General features: G+C 34.4%; 4 protein-coding genes and 1 pseudogene across 5 annotated transcripts; 2 read left to right on the top strand and 3 right to left on the bottom strand.

The window, feature by feature from the left end:
• Nucleotides 1-33: 33 nt before the first annotated feature.
• LOC123214387 lies at nucleotides 34-3,596 on the top strand (annotated as a pseudogene).
• A 4,905-nt stretch (nucleotides 3,597-8,501) lies between these two features.
• On the bottom strand, nucleotides 8,502-10,421 carry LOC123213484 (cytochrome P450 705A22-like). The gene is made up of 2 exons (XM_044632923.1): nucleotides 9,389-10,421; nucleotides 8,502-9,301 (listed from the first exon to the last, which is right to left on the bottom strand). Exons 1-2 carry the CDS (start codon nucleotides 10,319-10,321, stop codon nucleotides 8,678-8,680), a joined length of 1,557 nt encoding a protein of 518 aa, XP_044488858.1. The 5' UTR covers nucleotides 10,322-10,421; the 3' UTR covers nucleotides 8,502-8,677.
• A 1,064-nt stretch (nucleotides 10,422-11,485) lies between these two features.
• LOC123214012 (pathogenesis-related thaumatin-like protein 3.5) lies at nucleotides 11,486-12,498 on the top strand. The gene is made up of 2 exons (XM_044633693.1): nucleotides 11,486-11,615; nucleotides 11,715-12,498. Exons 1-2 carry the CDS (start codon nucleotides 11,567-11,569, stop codon nucleotides 12,377-12,379), a joined length of 714 nt encoding a protein of 237 aa, XP_044489628.1. The 5' UTR covers nucleotides 11,486-11,566; the 3' UTR covers nucleotides 12,380-12,498.
• Nucleotides 12,499-13,111: 613 nt separating this feature from the next.
• Nucleotides 13,112-15,343, bottom strand: LOC123214013 (ras-related protein RABA4c-like). Its single transcript, XM_044633694.1, has 2 exons — nucleotides 14,786-15,343; nucleotides 13,112-13,872 (listed from the first exon to the last, which is right to left on the bottom strand). The coding sequence occupies exons 1-2, from the start codon at nucleotides 15,013-15,015 to the stop codon at nucleotides 13,422-13,424; spliced, it is 681 nt and encodes a 226-aa protein (XP_044489629.1). The 5' UTR covers nucleotides 15,016-15,343; the 3' UTR covers nucleotides 13,112-13,421.
• Nucleotides 15,344-15,811: 468 nt separating this feature from the next.
• LOC123214011 (transcription factor bHLH130-like) lies at nucleotides 15,812-18,590 on the bottom strand. Of its 2 annotated transcripts, XM_044633692.1 has the most exons (7): nucleotides 18,443-18,590; nucleotides 17,680-18,253; nucleotides 16,796-17,124; nucleotides 16,544-16,714; nucleotides 16,393-16,458; nucleotides 16,244-16,312; nucleotides 15,812-16,167 (listed from the first exon to the last, which is right to left on the bottom strand). In XM_044633692.1, exons 2-7 carry the CDS (start codon nucleotides 18,245-18,247, stop codon nucleotides 16,111-16,113), a joined length of 1,260 nt encoding a protein of 419 aa, XP_044489627.1. In that variant the 5' UTR covers nucleotides 18,248-18,253; nucleotides 18,443-18,590; the 3' UTR covers nucleotides 15,812-16,110. The 2 variants fall into 2 exon arrangements, with proteins under 2 accessions (XP_044489627.1, XP_044489626.1); XM_044633691.1 differs by lacking the exon at nucleotides 18,443-18,590 and having other exon boundaries at nucleotides 17,680-18,433.
• Between the last annotated feature and the right edge of the window lie 3,882 nt (nucleotides 18,591-22,472).

The raw sequence follows: 22,472 nt of genomic DNA, 5'->3' as shown, positions 1-22,472 counted from the left end.
CAGAGTTCAGCCTTCTTCACTATTGAATGAAACATGAAGGTTTTGAACTCTAAGGCTCTGCCAATAATGCTAGTGTTTGTCCTGGTGATGACAAGTTTAGTGCAGCGAGGTAAGAGCCATCCTTGTGGTAACACCTTTTTTTCTGCACTTATCCAGCTGATTCCTTGTAGGGCAGCAGTTGCTCTCCAAGTGATGCTTGCTGCAACGCCATCAGAACTCTCGGGCAGCCTTGTTTGTGTACTCTCGCCAATGGCCCTCCCATTGCCGGCATAGACTGAAACATGGTCATGATGCTCCCTGACAAGTGCACTGCCAACTTTGAACCATGTATGTACTTTCTCTTTCTCGCCCTCTAAACCAAACACACAGACTAATACACGACTTATTCAAACATGTATTGCAGGTGATATTATGAAGTAGAAGAAGAGAAGTTAGAAGAGTAAGTGTGTGGAGAGCTCCAAGAAGTTTTCATCCCATTAATCATGGATATTAGGGTCTGATACTGTGATCTTGTGTACTGAATTATTTTGATTTGCATTGTTGTTGTTATACATATATAAATTTTAAACAGAATCTAACAACCACAATAGAAAGACACTGCTATACACTGCAAATATCCTACAATTGGTCACTATTAACTAGGGTTGAATGCAATCTTAGATGGCTTGAGCTCTAGTCATTGTTCTGCACGGATGAGTCCAATCCAACTCAATCTTTAGTTTCAGATTGTTTGAGTTTGGCTTTAGATTAACATCCCACTAGTGTTGTTTCATCGTTCTATGATAATTTTTTTTTTTTTTGACATCATTGAACAACCAACTCAAACAATCGGAGTTTGCTCTTGAGTTGTCAATTTTGGTTTATATTTGAATTGAGCTCAATTTTGCTTTTCTGACTTGATTAGGCTTAAATCCTAGGCTACCAATAACAACAAATTAAATCTCAAGTATACTACTTTGTCTCTATGGCAATCACAGAAAGCAATTTTCCTTGAAAATGGATTATAACATAATTAAGCTCACTAGCTATATAAAAGACAAAAGGTATTCATGATCAATTCAGTTTACTGTGTGCATATCCCATGATCAATCCGAGCAGAAATTACAAATGGAAGCAGGTTGTTTAACATTTTATACAGATGGCTTGATGCAAAGGAAACAAACTTTCTTCAAATTATTGTATAATATCATCAAAGATTGCCGATTAGGTAAACAATATAATTTGTAGAATAAATATCATTGAATAAATAAATAAGTTAATCTTAAACTAAACTATTGAATTGAAACTCTAACTTGAAATTGATTTATTTGAATCAGATCAATCTTTAATCTCATGTTATCACAAATCCGCGCTTGCTTATGAACCAACTAACCTCATGAGATTACTTACATTTGGTTTTTAATTGTATCATATATGTCTCATCATTCATGTAAGAGTTTTGCCATCAATTAATATCCATGTATATGTAGATAGATCAACTAGAAAGGTTGAAGGATTGGCGTATTATTTCATCTATTGACTATTTGATTCTTGGGAAATAAAAAAGGATTTAAGTACTGAATTAAATTAATCGGTTGACAATACAAATATTATATATAAAAAGCAGAAAATAAGCTCATACATATAACCTGAGGTCAATTCTCAAAGAGAAAATTTATTTGGAAGCAAGCTATATAATTGGCACATTAATTCAACATCAAGCTGGTCGTTACATTCAATTCAAAACAGTACATTGTACGATAATGTATACAGTGGTGGGATAAATACTCAAGACAATGATAAGTATTTACGTAAAAATACCTAATACCCACCCACACAAAAATCACAAACAAATGATGGAAAAATTTTCACTTTGAATGAGGAAAATTACAAAATGAAGAAGAAATTTATTTGTTAATGTTGGTTCATCCTATTTTGTAACATTTTACACACTCTTTGATACAATTTTTATATGGAAACTCTTATAATCTATTTGATTATACTAATAAGTGGATAAGATCATATCTTCTTAATTCGCATTTTTGAAATTCAACTTGAATATGCATGCACCGGCCGCCATGCACGATGATTTCTTATTCATGTCATTACTCTGTTTAATCTTGACTTTCCTACTTTCATCAGTCTTCAAATAGCTCAAAAACACCCACCATGCCCATCCTCGTCTCCCTCCAAGCCCAGCTCTTCCTTTCATCAGTCATCTCCATCTCCTCAGCCCAAATCTCCACAAATCCTTCTCAGAAATCTCCGCCAAATACGGTCCTTTTCTATATCTCCGCATTGGCTTTACGCCCTATGTTGTTGTTTCATCTGCTTCTATTGCAGCGGAAATCTTCAAAACACCTCATTTTCCCTTCTCCTTCCGCCCGAAATCAGCTTTTCGGGATAGTATACTGTTGGAAAGGTCGCAGAGTGTTACACGAGAAGAGATTATGAAACTCTTGGGTAAATTAATGAAGAAATCCCGCGAAAATGAGCTTGTGGACATTGAAAGTGAGTTAGGGAAGCTAGCAGGAACCGTTCTTTTCAGGATAGTGACAGGTACAGGAATTTCAGAGGAAAACAGTGAAGGTGAGATGATGATGAAAAACTTGGTGCAGGAGTCAGTTATGTTGACTGCCAAGTTTTCATTTGCTGATGCATTAGGGTCCTGTAGAATTTTAGCTTCTTGGTTGTTTGAGAAACAGGCTAAAGATACAATTAAAAAGTATGATGAGATATTGGAAAGGATCTTAGAGGAGCATATACACAGAGCAACGAAAGATGAAGAAGGGTCAGAAAATAATAGTTTGATGGGTATTCTCATGGAGATTTATCAGGATGACAAATTAGAGTTCCAGATTTCCAGAACTAACACCAAGGCCTTCATCTTGGTATAAGCACTATTTTTTTGTCAGTTTCCATTTACATTCATTAAAATTTTCTTTATTTTTTTCATTTACTGACAGGATCCTTGAATCAGTGGCGCAGACGAGGCCGCGAAATGGGCAATGGTGGAGCTTATTAACCATCCTGACATGTTCAGTAAAGTTCGAGAAGAGATTGAATCAGCTGTTGGAAGGAGTAGACTCGTTGAAGAATCAGATTTACCGAATCTTCCATACTTACAGGCCGCTGTGAAGGAATCACTGAGAATGCATCCACCAGCTCCTGTATTAGTCAGAGAAGTCCACGGAAATTGTAACATCAAAGGCTTTGATATACCAGAAAGAACTATAACAGCCATTAATGTATATGCTATCACGAGGGATCCTGATTTATGGGAACAACTACACGAGTTCCAGCCTGAGAGGTTCTTAGTTTGCTCGAAAGAACAAGATTACAATAACGCAGATGGAGAAACAAAGAAACAACTTATAGATTATCTTTCTTTTGGAGGAGGAAAGATCAGAAGCTGCCCGGGTTCACTCTTATCATTAGCCTTGATGAATACTGCAATTGCTACAATGGTTCAACGTTTTGATTTTGAAGAAGCTGGATCAGGCATGTCAATGACAACCTTTTCTCAGCAACTTGTGTGCCGTCCTGTGGTTCACTTCAATCCATTCGATCAACTATGACACCAAGCATGAAAAGTAACTTTCAGTAGTAAATATGGAAATAAAGGATGAATTTTCAGTGTTATTTGCATGTTTTATGAATTTCTACCCATAAATTAAATCATATCTGAATAAATTATAGGGAAGTGTGGAGCTTGAAAGAAGAAACTTCAATAATTTTTAATTTGAAAATAGATCATACTGAACACATAACTCTCTATGAAATTAAATCATATCCTAATTTTTCTAATAAACAGTCAATGGACAACTCACTATTTAGACTTATTCTACCTTATTTATAGAACTAACATCCAACAAGCACAAAACCAATTGCAGCCGCACCCCTAAAAAGCATCTACACTTGGAATTATTTCCAACATAAATATCATATTGCTAAGCGAATTATGAACCAATTCAGAAAAGGTTTTTCAATGTTTGGAACTGTGAGCACATGCAGATATATGTAACAATAATAATTCATATACCTTCAAAGGCAAAAAAAAGAAAAAGAATGTTTCACCTTATTCCATCGCATTTAATTTACTCTTAATTAAAAGGTTGAGGAAATGAAGGCTAATTAATGTTGCTTCAAACGTCTAAGGGGGTTTGACACAATGTTTTAAAATCTGGTATGGACCATTAGATTGGATAAATTTGACATTTAATCAAGTGATTTGCATTATTGAACCATGGTTTAACTGTTAGTAAGAGAATCTATAGCTAATTTATTTTGGATGGATTTATTTTCAAAATTTATTATAATGTTAAAATTATATTTATATTATATTAACATTGTTTAATCAATTAACCTATTTGTAGATTAACCTTTAATCAAATCAATGGTAGATTTAAATATGAAAACATTAGTTCGACAATATTGGATTGAATTTGTGAAAATTCGGGGTGAAGACTTTTGATGCTCCAACTAGACACACATTTAAAATGATTTAGAGGAGTTAGAATTGACCTTAACATAATTTGAAGTTTATATATAGAAGTTACCATCTATAAATGCATAACATAAACAGCACAAACATGAAAATATTATTCTCTGAAAAACTGTGGGCACGGCCTCGAAATATATGAAAAAAACATGAGCATTTCTGCAAAAATTGTGGGCAAAGTATTGAGACCATGCTTGCTTGTATATGGGGAGGAATTAAAGTCTCTCTCAACTGGTGACCCAAAGGGCTAGCTGAAAACTCTAGCATTAAAATAGCAATAATAAGGTGCATATATACACATGGCTATATACTGCATCCCACTCACTTGTAGTATTTATAGATGAACTTCATGAAAAGCTAACTAGTAGTCAAGTGGAGAGCTTCTTTGCAGGTGAAGATACTAGTTGTACAATTAATTAAGCACAAGAATCTTCAAATATTTTAGAGAGTTGAGTCGCTGGCTCACCCATTGCTTGCTTCTCTGTACATTTTAGCACACGGATACAAATACCTGATTGACCAGATCACCTAGTCTTGGTATTGTTCTTAACAATTTGCCTAGATCAACTAGACCACAACCCAATTGGTGCATTGACTTGAACAATTTTTCTATTTATTTATTCAATTTCAAAGTCAGCCCTTCCCTGTTTAGCAAAGGATTTCTTGTTCCAACTGGGATCTCATGCAACACCTTGTTATCGTTTCATCTGTTGATTTCTACTTTGCTCCTTGGCTATTAAAACATACCAACTGAATTTATGGAAAAATTACTTTCCTTATAGAATTGAAATAAAAAGATGAACTGGGTGTTTATGAGTTGAATGGTCAATAGATGAAGCAGTACTCAACTTTTTTATTCCAATCCGTCTGTAAATACATGGCATTTACATGAAAGTAAAGCGGGAAGCAAGCTTTAGATGATAAATGTGTTGTGAAGTTTGCTAGCTATAAACAGCGGCACGTAAAGCTGATATATGTATATGCACGCATGCAATGGCCACCATGCAATAGTATTACTTAATCTTCTTTTCATTGCTCGGCATAATCTTGCCTTTCCTAGTTTCATCTATTTTCAGAAAGTTGAAAAGATCATCAAACAACCACCTTCGTCTCCTCCAAGCCCACCAGATCTTCCTCTTATCGGTTCATCTTCTCACCCTAACCGTTCACAAATCCTTAGCTGAAATTTCCTCCACATATGGTCCTCTCCTCCGTCTCCGAATTGGATCTATGTCTGGCATTCACGTTTCATCTGCTTCTATTGCCACTGAAATGTTCAAAACAGTTGATTTCAACTTCTCCTTCAGCCCAAAATCAGCTTTCCGGGATGGTATACTCTTTGGACATTCGGGGTCATCGCTGCCCCATATGGAGATTACTGGAAATTCATGAAGAAACTTTGCGTTACTGAACTACTTGGAATGCGACATATTGAAAGGTCATGTGGTGTCAGACGTGAAGAACTTATGCAACTCTTAAGTAAATTACTGAGAAAAGCCACTGACAATGGGTAGTGAGTTAGGGAAACTAGCATCCATGTTCTATACAGGATGGTAACTGGGGCAGGATTTTCAAAGGAAAACAGTGATCAGGCTAAGATGATGAAAAAGACTGAGGAGGGGTCACTTATCCTCACTGCTAAATTATTATTTGCTGATGCATTAGGTCCCTGTAGAGTTTCAGCTTCGTGGTTGTTTGAGAAACAGGGTACAGATATAATTAACAGGTATGATGAGTTATTGGAAACGTTCTTACAGAAGCATGAAGAAAGAGCAAAGAGAGAGGGTAAGACATCAGAAAATAAAGATTTGATGGATATTCTCTTGGAGGTTTATCATGATGAGAAAGTAGATTTCAAGATTACCAAGCACAACATCAAGGCCTTCCTTTTGGTACAAGAGATTAATTTTGACCTCTAGTTTCTATTATTCAAAATAATATTCTAAAATTCACGAATTTACCTGCAGGATTTGTTGGTTGCTGGGATCAGTGGCTGTGAAATGGGCAATAGCGGAGCTTATTAGCCATCCTGATGTGTTTAGTAAAGTTAGACAAGAGATTGAATCAGTTGTGGGAAAAAGCAGTTCAGTTGAAGAATCAGATATACAAAATCTTCCCTATTTGCAAGCTGTTTTTCAATGGAAAGCTACATTTTATCAAACAATCAATTAATTATTACTAGAAGATGGAAGGAAATTAGTTAGAGTATGTGGTTTATATTGTCTTAGATCATCAATTAATTATTAAGATGCTTTAACATTCTATTCCATATTTATGTATCTCTACTGAAAGCTGATTAGGACATGAAATATAAGCATAGTTATGTAATTTTTTAATTTATTTACAGAAACTGTTTCCCAATTAGCAAATCACATGCCTCCCACCCAAGGTTTAGCCTAAAACTTTTTTTTTTGTTTTTGCATCCCTTGATGGCATAATATAAATAACATTTTCCAACCCTTGATTACATTTCTTCTTCTTTCCTTTCACTTACACCCTTACTTACATCAACCATCTTCGATATTGATTCAACTTTCCAAACCCTTTCTCGACACCAACAACTCTAATTCTTGTTCATTATCGCAATGATTTTATCATTTTTTACCGACAAAATCTCTAATTACTCAAATAAAAAATTGACAATGTAATTTCATATTTGATATCTCTCCACTATCAATCGCACCTCTCTATTATACATTCTTGTTATTTTCGATTGCCTTTACATCATGGCTTGATGGAAGATAATTGTGATAGGGAGGATTCAATGGTAACTATGGTTTTATGAATTAAACCCTTATGTTTTAACACGTTTGCATATGATATGTAAATTTTTTTTTTTCAAAATTTATATATGATAAAATTACTATTTTTCGTTTACATCATTAGTTTTTCTATTAACAAAGTTTATATTGGGTGGGAAAGTGTCATATTTACCTAATAGGGTGAAAAAGTGCTTTTGAAGCCAAACTTTGGGAGGAAATGGAATATACTCTTTCCCAATAACACCGTCTTACTTATAATGTAAGTGATGATCCATGAAAATATAACAACATAATCTAATCAATTTTATTCAATCGTCTTGTGAAAGTAATTTTATTTGTTAAAATGCAGTTTTCCTTTGATAAGCAAGTCGTTTAGCTATAAATACTAGCTAATTTGGAGATGTTCTGCAAATCAAGTAAAAAAGTTCAATACTCTTGCAATAATTAATGGCCACCATCAACGTAGGAAGGCAGTAAGTTTAAACTGCAGGCTGGACCAGGAATGTCATTGAGCATGCCTGAGAAACTTATGTGTCATCCTGTGGTTCACTTCAACCCATTTGCTTAAGTATGATATGCTTCTGCCGATTTCACATGTATTGCCCAACTAGTAATTACTTGCTTCAAGTTCAAATCATCTATCTAGAAGGAATAAACTGGAAATCTGTAAGACCCTACTGCAGTTATATATATGTGTTTATTAGTTGTGGCATAAAATGTATTTAAAAGGAGATTCTATCCTGAATAATGAAAAACGCATCAGCAGTAATTATAAATACATTATGTAAGTTACATAATCTATTAAAATTTTGAAGCTTCCTGGCTGCAATTAGTGGCTGTCTTTTTTATGAGCTGAAAATTGAATCTGTTAATCAATTCAAATAAAACAAGTTTCACCAATGCTTAAGAGATAAATGATAGATATCAAATTATTCTAGTCCGCCTCATACGATGTGGGATGCATATACATATTTAACATTTTTTTGGTGTTTTAACGGAATGGAAGTTGTTTTAGAGATGATACAGACATATAAATCATACTTGCATAAACCGTACAATCAACTGCTTCTACCCAAATTTGGTTTATTGGGATGATTTTCTCATAAGCATGCATCCGATTTATCTATATACCAGATGTCTCACAAATTAGCTGAGATGCATTTTGTCTAATTAATTATAGCCAGGAAGCTAGCTTCAGAATTAGATAGACTATGTACGTTAGTGTACTTATAATTTGCTGGCGATGCTTACAGGAAATATTGACAAAATCAAACTTCATTATTTAGGATAGATTTTTATTTGAAATACATTTTTACCGCAGAAGGATCTGACATTCCTACTACGTATATAGATGATTTGAACATGAAAAAAAAGTAATTACTAGTTGATCAATACTCGTGATATTGGGGTTCAGCAAAAGCATATATGATCATATTTAGGCAAATGGGTTGAAGTGAACCACGGGACGACACATAAGTTTCTGAGGCATGCTTAATGACATTCCTGGTCCAGCCTGCAGTTTAAATTTTCTGCCTTCAACTTCAAAATCAAAGCATTGTACCACTGCAGCTGTCGCAGCAGTCAGCATGGTTGATGATAGCAATGCAGCCGGGCAGTTTCTCCTGCCCCCTCCAAATGGAAAGTAATTGAAAAGCTGTTTCTTTGTTTCACCATCTTCTTCTTCTTCTTTTGAATAAACCAAGAACCTCTCAGGACGGAATTCGCTTGGTTTATCCCAAAACTCAGGATCCCTCATTATGGCATATGCATTAATAGCTGTTAAAGTATTTTCAGGTATGTCGAAGCCTTTGATATTACAATTTCTATAGGATTCCCTTACTAATATAGGAACCGGTGGATGAATTCTCAGCGTTTCCTTCACTACGGCTTGCAAATAAGGAAGATTTTGTATATCTGATTCTTCAACAAGTCTATTTCTTCCAACAACAGATTCAATCTCTTCCCTAGCTTTATTAAATGCATCAGGATGGTTTAAAAGCTCTGCTATTGCCCATTTTAATGCCTCATCTGCGCCACTGATGCCAGCAACCAAGAGATCCTGCAGGTATATTTTAACAATATTATTTTAAGCTACTCAAAAAGAAAAGAATGGACTGATTAGAAATTGGAATCTCGATCTTTATACTAGAAGAAAGGCCTTGATGTTTGTTTTGGTAATCTTCAACTCTGCTTTTTCATCATGATAAACCTGCAAGAGAATTTCCATCAAATCTCTGTTTTCTGATCTGTCTCCGTCTCTCTTCGATCTTACTTCATGCTCTTCCAAGTACCTTTCCAGTAACTCATCATATTTAGTAATTATATCTCTACCTCGTTTCTCAAACAACCACGAAGCAAAAACTTTTAAAGGCCCTAGTGCCTCAGCAAATAAAAACTTTGCAGTCAGCACAAGCGACTCCTCCACCATATCCTTCATCATCTCAGCCTCACTGTTTTCTTCTGAAAATCCTGAGCCCGTCACCATCCTCAGTAGAACACTGCTTGCGAGCTTCCCAATTTCACTACCCAAGTCTACAGCCTTATTTTCATCAGCTTTCTTCAATATTTTGCGCAAGAGTCTCAAAATTTCTTCGCGTCTAACATTACGTGATCTTTCAAGGGGCCGCGCTCCTAGTAGATCAGTGATGCAAAGTTTCTTCATAAATCTCCAGTAATCTCCATATGCTGCTGTGAACATCCCAGAATTTCCAAAGAGTATACTATCCCCGAAAACAGATTGAGGGCGATAAGAGAAGTTGACATCATGTGTTTTGAATATTTCCATGGCCACAGAAGCTGATGAAACGACAACACAGCGTATAAAGCCAAAGCGAAGGTAGAGAAGAGGACCATATTTAGTGCAGATTTCAGTGAGGGATCTGTGGACTGTTAGGCTCATGAGATGGAGATGACCAATGAGCGGAAGAGCGGGCGGGCTTGGAGGAAGGCACAAGTGGGTGGTGCTTGGTGAAATAGCGAGCCTTTTGAAGATGAATCGAACTAGAAGGAGGGTACAGAGACTGAAAATGAACAAGGTGATTATGCAGTAGCACTGCATTCCTACGTTAATGATGGTCATTATTGCAGGAGGATTGAACTTTTTTAGTTTATTTGCAAAGCATCTTTCAATTAGCTAGTATTTATAGCTGGTACTATCTTTTGCCTTCAATTGATCATCGCCCACTTTCTATTTCAACATTTTTAGGCAATTTAATGCAGTCTTTCTTATAACTTAAGTGATGATCAGAAACAACAAAAAGTAATAATTAATTAATTGTTAGATAATATGTAGCTTTCCATTGAAAATCAGAACATAAGTTAATTTGTTTCTGAAGCCATGGAACTCTTCAAAACATGTTGGAGTTAGTCCATCCAAGTCAGAGTATTAATGTGTAGCTGAGAAGTGCATGTCAGCCGTGTGTAAGTTGTTGCAATGAGCTCTGGAAATCATATGTAATTGAGTGTTGTTTACTCGCTTTATGAATTCATGCAACACGGATGAACAAGGCGAGCTTTCAAATTAACAATATCCCATGAAAAGCAAAAATACAGAGAAAACTTGCTGAATCTCACAATACACATGATGTCCACTTCTCATTTAGGCCAAAATCAGCCGGAATGCTCTTTGGAGACTCAGGGCTTGTTGCTGTCCCAAATGTTCATGAAAAATGTGGTAGACGTTGATATTGAAGGTTAAACTTGATCAGATTCATATATTTCTACAAATAGTTATACTTTGCTGACGTAGTTGAGATACAATTTTCCCAATTAATTAATGACTTAGCTTGGAAGCTTCAGAATTTTGAAACAGACAAAGTTCGTGCTGCTGATCCCATTTGGGTAACCAATTCAAGGCAAAAAATATACATGTGTTATTTATACTACATTTTCCGGCATTCTTTAGTCATTAGTACTGCAGCATCATTCATAGTCAGTTTAGCTAAAATTCAATGCCATTCTGACAAGCAACTGATGGCAGTAATTGTACCGATCCATTATCAACGCATTGTCCTTGAGTCGGTCAGTTTTGTAAACCAAATAAACGTTTTGACGGTGGGTAGGAGTAGGATTTGTCCATATGTTAAGCTAATATACTTCAGTTTTAGTTAGAGACTTGCACGCAACCCGTTGGTTATTAAAGGACCTAATCTTTTGGGATATATAGGATACAACTGTCAAGGTATATATTCACTCTTGCGCTTTTTTCTCTAACTTTATTACCATCTTTGGTATTTTGGTTTTGGATCTTTTTACATATATGTAATTCTGATTCTTTCTCTGCTTCATCCAACTAAGTTATTTCTATTTACTTATCATTTCTACCATGGCGTTCTGGAATTTTAATCTTCTTTTTATTTTGATCTCTGCCTTAGGTACTATGAATCACATTAATTCTTAGTTCTTCTTTTATTCTTATTATACTTTGCAGTAAGCTAAGCATATGATACTAATTATCTGATATTACTTTCTAGGCACAAATGCTGCAGTTTTTACGTTGCAAAACAAATGCAACGAAACAGTATGGCCTGGGATTCTAACCGGGGCTGGGAAACCTCAACTCCATAATGGAGGACTCACTTTGAAACCAGGACAAATCATTCGCATCAATGCACCAACTGGGTGGTCTGGCCGATTTTGGGCACGTACAGCCTGCACATTTGGCCCAACCGGCACGGGAAACTGTACCACTGGTGATTGTGGCGGTGTTCTAAACTGTGCAGGGGCAGGTGGTGCACCACCAGCATCACTAGCTGAGTTTACACTTGGCAGCCCAACGGATTTCTATGATGTTAGTCTTGTTGATGGCTACAACTTGCCAATCTCTGTAATCCCTTATGGCGGTACCGGTGATAGATGCAAAGCTGTTAAATGTGTTTCCGACTTGAATCGAGAGTGCCCCAAAGAGCTACAACAGGTAGAGAAAGGCAAAGTGGTAGCATGTAAAAGTGCATGCATGGCTTTCAACAAGCCTGAATTTTGTTGCACTGGTGCTTTTGATAGCCCTAATACGTGCAAACCAACCGAATTCTCCAAAATATTCAAGAAATCTTGTCCGATGGCTTACAGTTATGCCTACGATGATCTGTCAAGTATCTTCACCTGCAATGGAGCTAATTACTTGATTAGATTTTGTTGAAGTTTCTGCAGCGACTTCTAAAAATATGTAAATGCCAATTGAATCTGATAATTTTAAATGAAAAATGTATTATATAAGCATGTACATACTAATGCGGTATATATATTCAGTACGCATTGCATTATTTTCCTTTATAAGAGAGCTGATGTTCAAACAACATTAAAGTAAATGTCATTCCACATTAGAAACAAGCTTCCTTTTATGATGTTGGTCTTGTTAATGGCTACAATCTGTAACACCTGAAAATGCCCACCAACTCAGCTCCAAAATCCTTTTCTCATAGACTTTAATGTTTAAAACTTGGATTTTTAGTGATCAACTTGTCAAATCTAGCTTACATTTAGGAAGATGGAGATGTACATAAATCTATATTCGATATGTGCAGCAGTTCCCAGATACAAGAACAAGCAGCTTTTTACAGAAGAAGCAACAGGAAAAAGCACTTAATTCTGCCATATTTACTAGATCATCATGAAATCAACCAAACAATAATTTTGCAGCATTGCCAGGAGCAACGAAATTCTAAATTTTGTCAATGTAATGTATGATTTCATGATGATAAGGCCAAGCAAATCTGGCTGACATGTATATATCAAGAATCAAAGAATAATTAGTTATTAGAAAGAGAGAGAATAATACCAGATTCAGTTTTTATTAATTGTCCATGAATTGTGGCTTTGAATGGCATTGATCACTTTGTTCACCTGGGAAGCATAAAAACATCCATCACAGTGCAAACAATAGTACAAATGATCATATAAGTTGTCAAATTTATCGCACAAGCTATTCTGTCTGAATCAAAGTTCATATAATGGAGGAAATGCTGCCAACCGACTGGATCACATGTATACAGGGAGCCTGTGTATTTCCACCACTGAACACTGCATAAATGGTGAGAAAGTTTTGTTTTACAAAAAAGTTTGCTTCTCCTAAAATTCCTCACATCACATGACATTGGAATTTTTATGTAAATGGGAAAGAGGGTAATATATGGAATGAAGGTAAAAATTTCCACAAGCTATAAACAGCGGAAGAGAATATCCTATGATGATGTGCAACAGTTGAAACTCCTTCCCCCAGACTCTGGCTCCTGACCAGTGACAACAATATTGGTACCGGTGAGAAGCGATGAACTGCCACCAGATTCAGGTTCATCATTGGCAACAAGAGACTTTTTGGAAACAATTCGATAAATCTCAGTCAAGACAGTGAGAAAAGCTGATTCAACATTAGTTGACTCAAGAGCTGATGTCTCCATAAAGAACAGGCTTTCCCTTTCAGCAAACTCTTTTGCATCTTCAGTAGCTACAGCTCGAAGGGTCCCCAGATCAGACTTGTTGCCTACAAGCATGATCACAATATTTTTATCTGCATATCCCCGCAGTTCCTCCAACCATTTGGCTATATGATCAAATGACTGACGCTTACTTATGTCATAGACCAGCATTGCCCCCACTGCACCTCTGTAGTAAGCACTTGTAACAGCACGATACCTGAAACCACCATCAACAGTGTACACAGAACAACACAAATAAACATATTAGTTGCTGGGTCATTTACAGCCAGGGCCTTACAGTAAAATAAATCCATCAACTAGGAATGCCTTATCCGACAATGTTCAGTTAATTACAAGCATCTTGTTTTCCATGTCAAAACATATACCTTCAATACAATGTTATCTATTTAATCTCTGTATTATCAATTGCATTCATGACATACTTAGTGTTTTTCACCTTTTCTTTCATCTTGAATTGATACCAATTCAATAAAAGAAATCTGAATCAACTGTGTCAATTTTCCACAGGCAGTTTTACTCCATATATTGACATTCCTTCAATTCATCCTCGGCAATAAACTCGATCACTTGTCCCCTTTAACTACCCAACTCGAACCTTATAGATTACTAACAAAAATAACCATCTTATTTTACTACCTTTTACGATTTTTTTTTTTTCTGTGTTAAAAAGTAGCACTTGCTTGTCACTATGACAATATAAAATCCAATGTCACTAATCCAACAGTCTCCAACCTCTAAACAGTTCTTTATAGCATACTTCATCGTAAGCTGAATGCAATGACTACCATCAGTTGACATGTGAACTACCAATACGAAGGACCTACTACTTAGGGGTTGCTAAGATACTGATCCTTGCTTGCAAAATGATATATGACCAATAACAATGTATAAATAATAGCTCCTTTCATCAAGCTATGAGTAACTAAAACTAAGACAATAGAATCAGATAAACAGTTATCAAATCTTATAGCTTCTTCCTCTGTTCATCAAGTACAAGGCGCAACTCAAGAGATAGAAAAGTCCCAATTTAGAAAACTTGAACACACTGATCAACAAAGCTTAGAGCAATTAAAAGGAAAATTTTGATTAATTCATAGAAGGATAAGTACCGTTCTTGACCAGCAGTGTCCCAAATCTGAGCCTTGACATTTTTGTGATCAATAACAAGAGTTTTAGTCTGAAACTCAACACCAATCGTGGCCTTTGAATCTAAACTGAATTCATCTCTTGCAAAACGAGCCAGAAGCTGAGTCTTGCCAACAGCTGAGTCTCCAATCAACACTATTTTGAACACATAATCGATTTTATTATTGAAGTTACCTTGGTAGTTATAAGCCATCTTTCTTTTTACAAAACTCAAAGTCTTATGGGAGAGAAAAAAGATGAAAATTGTAGATCAAAGTTGAGGTTTTGAGCCGAACCCACCAAAACAAAGAGAATCAGAAACGGGTGTTACAAGAAGAAAGAAGGAAGAAACCAAGGAAACAATAAGTGCTTTTGGACATAAAAAAAGAGACAACCCTCTACGCCAGGAAAGGGGAAAGAGTTGAAAGTTGAATTGCCCTTTAAACTGTTTTGACCGTTTTGCCTTTACAGAACAGAACAGAACAACATATCCATGGCATCCAACAAAAACCACCTCAATTTGGTATTGGGACTAAGGCTACGCGGATTGGATACTTTTAAATTACCAATAGAATACTGAAAACCGTGGGTAAATAAATAATATAGTATAAATCTTTATAAACATACTTAGTTACCTTCTTCTAATAAAGGTTACACTAATTTACCAGGAAAAAACTATTAACAAACTAGTTATTCGGCATATTACCCTTCTTTGATTCCACTTATTAAAAAATTATAAAGATATTTGATTAATACTTTCCTTATACATTAAAATTTTAAAGTAAAAAGTATTTCTATATTAGACTAAAATTGTTGCAAACCTCAAACTTCATTATTATAACTATTTTACTCTTACTTAATTGTAACAATAAAATGCCCTTCATTTAAATTAAAGTTACCCACATAAATTACTACCCATCAATCATGACCAAACACCATGATCTTCCAAATTTGTTGAACCTCTCAAGCAATATAATAACTTTTTCTTTTCTTCTTTTGCACACAGAACATGGTTAAGAACATGAACTTCATAGAAGGACAGGAAAAAAAATTCTTTTTTTCCTTGTATTTTTAAAACTAAAATACAGATAAGACACTAGCCATTTAGCCCACTGATTCAGAATTGGCTCTTACAATATATTACAGCAGCATTTCTTCTCCCAACCAACATTTTCTCACTACCCTATTATTTTTAAGTGAATTGGAAATGAAGGGTTAGCCATCTTTTTCATCTCCCACCAATTTTCTATTGCTATCTGTACAGAAACAAAACAATTAAACCAGACAGAACACAAGGATTCTGAATACTTCAATATGGTTTCGGTTTAATTGAACATGTGCATTTGGATCGAGTATCCGAGAGCGTCTGCACAAAAAAGATAAAGTTTTGGTGAGGGAAGATAGATTTGGTTAGATGTTCATGTGAGTCTCTTTTATGTTACCTTGACTTGTTTCTGAAGATCTTTAATGTACTCAACTGCCATATCTAACATATCAGCTGTATTTGTTTGCTGTCATGAAGAAAACATAAACAATTTTTTAGTTCATGTAACATGTGAGTGTCATTTGTTAAATCTAAGGTCTTAACTACCTTGTCCATGTTTGGGAAAAGCTCTTGCAGCTTCCTCATTCTTTCGCTGATTCGTGTTCTTCGAACCTGAAATCACATACCCGGTTACACATACAGAAAATCATCATGAGAAATGGACTGATTGAATAATTTAAATGAGATTTATACTTACCCTCTCTGCAATGCTTCGTGGATGAGTGGCGCAGCCTCTTTTGGCTCGAATCTTGCAAGGAACAGAACCTTGAAATTGCAGAAGCTTCTCTACAATAGCCATCTCAGCAGAAGTTTTAGGCAAGCTCAAATGGTGCATCAAGCGAGCAGGCTGGTGTCCAGAACTTCCATTCTGATAAATCATAATACCATCAGCTTAAGACCTTTATAAACAGAAGAAAAACATTAAAGCGATTTTGCATATTAATGCTACCTGAGTTTCCAAACTACTCAAACCAAAAAACATGCTCCCATCAACATCTCTAGCTCTCTTCAGGCCACTGAATGAAGTATCATCCCAAGAATCACTCGAGAAATTCGACATGTACTGCTTAGTGCTACCATTATTACTGCCCAATTTTTCCTCCGGCCTACTGGTCCCCATGTTCTGGCTCCCAATTTCACCAATCCGAGGCATAATTCTTGAAGATGATCCAGATGAAAAGTTTATATGATTGTTTAACCGAATGCCCGAGGGACTAGCTTCTCCATTGGTACCACTGGAAGCTCTAAAGCATCCCACATCCCTCAGCACATTAAACTCTGCCAGTCATTAGAAAATCATTGACAACTAAACGAAGCAATGATCAAAACATAATTAGCATCTAAAAATTAGCATAAGCAACTCAAATTTTCATGCAAGTTAAGATTATTAGGCTTTTCATCATAGAATTCAAAGGCAAGAGCTTTCTGTACTGTTCCTGGCTGCAAATTCTTCCATTCTATAGTCCTACATCTTTACACTACGATCTGGCAAAGAACCCTTACTTGAGCCAGATCAAGTCAAAGAGAAAGGGTTTTTAAATGTTACATAACTAGTCAACCCTCTAAAGATCAAAGAAAGGGACCACAGATCCTTCTGCTTTCCAGCTACGAACAAGCGTGTACGAATGCAGAATTGATTAATATCTATAATTAACTATAAAGTGTACAGATTTCTTGACATCTAAATTGCAACTTGATTAAACACATGAATGCTTAAATTATACATAATTCATTGAATTCAAACTAAAACTATTCCTGGCTTCAAACGAAACACACAAAGATTGATATAAAACAATATGCAAATTGCAGCAAAAACAAAACTAAGTAAAATACCATTGTCAACGCCTAGGTTGGAAAACAGTCCAGGTGGAGAGCTACTTTGCCTGGCAAGGTTGGAGCCATTTCCGGTACCCATTTTCGCTTGCATCGAATTCTCTAAGGCCATAGACTGATTCACAACACCAAATGAAGTATCCATTGTCAGATTATGGTTTGTTAAACTTTGGTAAATCATCTGGGAGGACCCATTTGGATAACCATTCTGTTGAGGAACAGCTTCAGTCTCTTCTTGTTTCATGGCTTTTTCCCCGAATTCTTGCAGATCATGAGAACCAGAATCACCAGAACCGTTACACGGCAGCATATATTTTGCCAGAAAAGTGTCCATTTCAGGACTTGAAGATCGAAGATATCGATAATCTTCAGAATTATTAACACCCCCATTGCTCCCATTGGCCATACTCTCAAAGAATGAACTTGGAGCTGAACGGTACCGCATTAGGCCGGAATTATGCTGCTGGTGGCTTTGTTCCTGATAACAGTGACTTGAATCCATCAACACTTGGTCCTTTCTCAACTCACTCTCTGGAAAATTGACATGTGGTGTGTACAAAATACTCATTTTTTCCTGAAGAATCATCACAACCAAACATCATTAAATCTCATTTCCATGCTTATGTTCTTAAAAGGGGGGGAAAAAAGTGTAACAAGAAGACAAAAGATAAATTTCGTCAGAAGCCATTGAAAGCCAAAAAACAACTTGCAAAACTGAAAACAGAAAAAAAGAAAGAACAAGTTTGAAAAACAATTGAAGTACCTAAGTTTGTGGCCTGAATATAACACAGAACCACTTTGTTGTGAAATGAAAACACTGAAATCAAGAAAAAATAAAACCAAAGACAGAAGGAGAGAGAAGAGCAAAGCTAACAAATTTTGTCTGATCATGAGACACATATATGAAGTAAGTGGTTTCAGAAATGCCCTTAAAAAAAGGGAAAAACTCAAGAGTCTGCCATTGATGATGATGAAATGTGGCCCATGTTCGTTGACTAAACTGCCTTGACAATTTAACTGAGATTTTGCTTTGGATTTTAAGTGTTTCTTTTCTTATCTTTTTATTAGGCATAGAATATGATGTTTTTGTTTGTTTTTTGGTTACCATGAAAATAAATCTTTCATAAATAAATATTTATAGGATAAATAAATAAATAAAAATGACATTATTATGTTGTGAAGTTTATTTGTCCAATAAATCAAATAAACTTCTCATATTATTTATAAAAAATATATATATTTAAAAATAAAAATTAAGAATTATTATATTTATATTTTTCTCTTAATAATAATAATAATTAATTAGAAAACTTTGATGAAAAAGTAGCTTTGAATTGTCATATTTCGGAGGTGAATCGCTCTAAAATAAGCAGTAACCAAACCATATTCTTGTCTTGTGGTATGTATGTATGTATGTATGTATGTATGTATGTATGTATGTCTCTGACTCTGACTCTGACTCTTAATCTAAGGTTTTTATTGATATATTTAATAATTTAGTCTAAGATCCGGTCAACATTGTTTGAATATTGTGAGGTTGCTGAAATATTTTACAAAAGTTGACTGAAAATAATTATGTTGCTTCATCTGAGCATACGATATAATTTTCCCAAGGAAAATATAATATAATCTTCACTCTCGACTCGATTCTTATCTTCAAATAAATTTTTCTTAAATAATATTAATTTATTAATTATATTCAATGTTTGAAAAATAGTATTGCATTTGCATGATCCTTTTATCTTTTTTATTTTAATATTTATTTTTTCTATTATTTAATCATTATATAATATCACCTTTAAATAATTGTAATACTCACAATAGAAATGGATTTGATCTAGATCAAACCCAAACAAGATTAATAAGTCGAAACTCGAAATTTAATTTGAATAAAATTAATTTTAAATTCAAATTAATTTGATTTAAACTCAAATATTCAAATCAATTTTAACTAAGTTCATATGTACCCTTTAAAAACTAATTGAAATTTTCTTAAAATTGAAACCATATCAAATATTATAGTAGCTTGGTTTTAGCAACAATGCCAATGAAGGAAGAAAAGACAAACAAAGCAAGGAAAGAAAGGTTGTTGTTCTTGGTAGGCAAAATTATAATCCAAAGTTCCACCTGCCTCATTCATATAAAGCCATCTTTTTCATGTGATGAATAATTAATTATGGTAATTAGGGTTTGACTTTGGGAGAAAAGTCAACTCTATAAAGCTGCTGACTATTGTTCTGGTCAATCTGGCTCACTATTTTGAACATTTGAAAATTTATTTTGGTAAAGATTGAAATTTAAAAGGAAAAAAAAAAAAAAAAAACTTTAAAATGTGAATGAATGAAGGGAATTCACACTACTTACTAACCTATCTCAAGTCAATTCTATTTCAATTACTACATATTTTTACTATTTTATTAAATTTAATCATATTCCCCTTTGTGACATTTGATTTATTTTTTATTCATTGATTTCAACCTTAATTTGACATGTCATATAATTAGGTTCAATTCAATTTATAACCAATTTAGAAATAAAAATAAATAATTTAGCCAATTTGATTTGATTAGTGGAAGATTTGATCTAGGTCGAATCATTATTTAGTTTGATTAAAGATATTTTAATTCACACTCAAATTAGTTTAAATTAAAGTTTATATTGTTGACAATTTTTATTCTTCTCCAACGAGTTGTTTTAGATTCAAAAGATTTTTATTAGTCTTTAGTAATTTTTTTTATCCAATGATTCAAACAAGTTAAACTTAATTTCAAGCTATTCGTGTTGAATCAAAGCAAATTCAAATTGATCATTATTCAAGTTTGACTCAATTCGAATCTACTCTTAAATTTTACGAATCAAGAATTTTCAAATTTGGTTAAAATTTTCAGGTGGGATTTTATAATTAAATTTATTGATTTGTTGTGAAAAGAAAATAAAAACTATTCCAATGGATATGAAGAGCATAATTTTATTTATTACACGCTTAGTTCTTCCTTTGGGGCATCTCCACTCCTATCCTTGCACACCGTAGCCTAAAAGGAAGCATCAATTTTTCTTTTTTTCTTTTTTTAAACATAGTGTTTAGTTGGGATTCAAAAAGAATTTATAGGTCATACACAAAATGTTTTATTTAAAATATTAAGCTTAATTTTTTTAGTAATTTAAAAATAAATTAAAAAAGACTAATTTTATAAAATTAAAAAAAAGGTTACCAATCATGAACACAATTGAAACAGAGTGGAATTTGGTAACCAAAATCCCTTATTGTTTCAAGAGACGAAAAAAAGGTTGTTAAATCTGAATGAGAAAACAAATTCACACTAATTAATAATGTATAAGGATAAGATTAATTATATATTAATTGTCAATTTTCCAAACCTAATTTGGCCAAATCGGCTACTCTTCAATTACCCATAGAACACAAAAAGCTAAAAATAAATAAATAAATATTTGGTGTCTTTGCAACATCTCATCCACCTAAATCTAATGGTTGCAATCAACTACAAAGCACCCACCACAATCACCTATTTAAAAAATAAAAAAAAGTCCTTAGATTAGATGAGATTATTATTATTATTATGGCAAGTGTTTTTTGAAGCCACTAACTTTTGCTTTTGCAATATATAAATATATATTTTAATAAAAAGGACATTAAATGCATAGCACTGTCTACAAATACAAATAGAAATACAGAAATATTATCCTGTATTTGGATGTCACTTTTTCTCTAACAAACAAACAAATGTAGTGGAATGCCCTCCCTCCCTCCCTGCCCTAGCAGAAACCCTAGATTGGTGGGTGATTACGTATAGTTTCTAACTTTTAGGGGCATGGGATTTTCTGATCTTCTAATCCAATAATAGTGTGTATTATTTTTTATACCTTGCCGACCTCAAAATCAAGCATTTGCCTCAGCAAAATTTGACCATTGTAATGTACCAATCAAGCATAAATTCCATAAGTCTTACCTTGGAAGCTAGGTGGTATTTCTTAGGGAGCATAATTTCAGCGAATAATCACATAATTCCACTTATATACTTTGTATATATATATTAACAATATCTTCGTCCTCTAATAGTCTAATTAAATATCAAAATATATTTTTAAATGATGTTATTTAACATATTTTTTATATTTATTTTATAAATATGAGATTTATCTGAATTTTTTTTTTTTTTTTTACATTAAAATCACTATTTTATAAGACTAGTTCAAAGTTCATGAATAGCATGCAACGATTGCTAAGATATTGTGTGATTCAAATGTGTTAACAATTTAGAAGTTTATATTTCCAGTTGAATAATGACTATGAGGGGACCAGGGTGGTTACGTTTTTTGCTTGAGAATCTTTCTCATCTAGTCGTAGTTACATTACATGCTGTGGATGTCCTCCAGGAATTGACCATTCGTTTAGAAATATCTGTCCACCATCTGGGTTCAATCAAAGGAGAGGAGGAGATGGACTCGTAAATTTTGCAGGGAAAATTCCAGTTATAATGAGTTGTGCTGATCACTATTATCGCACGCACTACTTGCAGCATTACAGGAATCGAAATTCTGAAGGGATACTATTCTTCTTGTAGATGCCAAAGCCAATGTTGCCATCAGCTTTTCTCACTGGATTTTCAGAGAATAAATGTGGGGAACCTTCCGGTACAGATTCAGAATTCTGGTAAAGTTGAAGATGTTTCTGTGGAGGGAAGCAAAGACACGTGAGAGAAAGAGTGTGAAATTGGAAGTGAGATTTGATAGCATATATGCAGTATAAAGGAGAAATTGAAAGATATGCTGGA

Source organism: Mangifera indica, chromosome 4 (genome assembly GCF_011075055.1).
Source record: "Mangifera indica cultivar Alphonso chromosome 4, CATAS_Mindica_2.1, whole genome shotgun sequence".
In the NCBI taxonomy this organism is placed as follows: Eukaryota; Viridiplantae; Streptophyta; class Magnoliopsida; order Sapindales; family Anacardiaceae; genus Mangifera; species Mangifera indica.
This window is presented reverse-complemented; position numbering and strand designations above follow the sequence as displayed.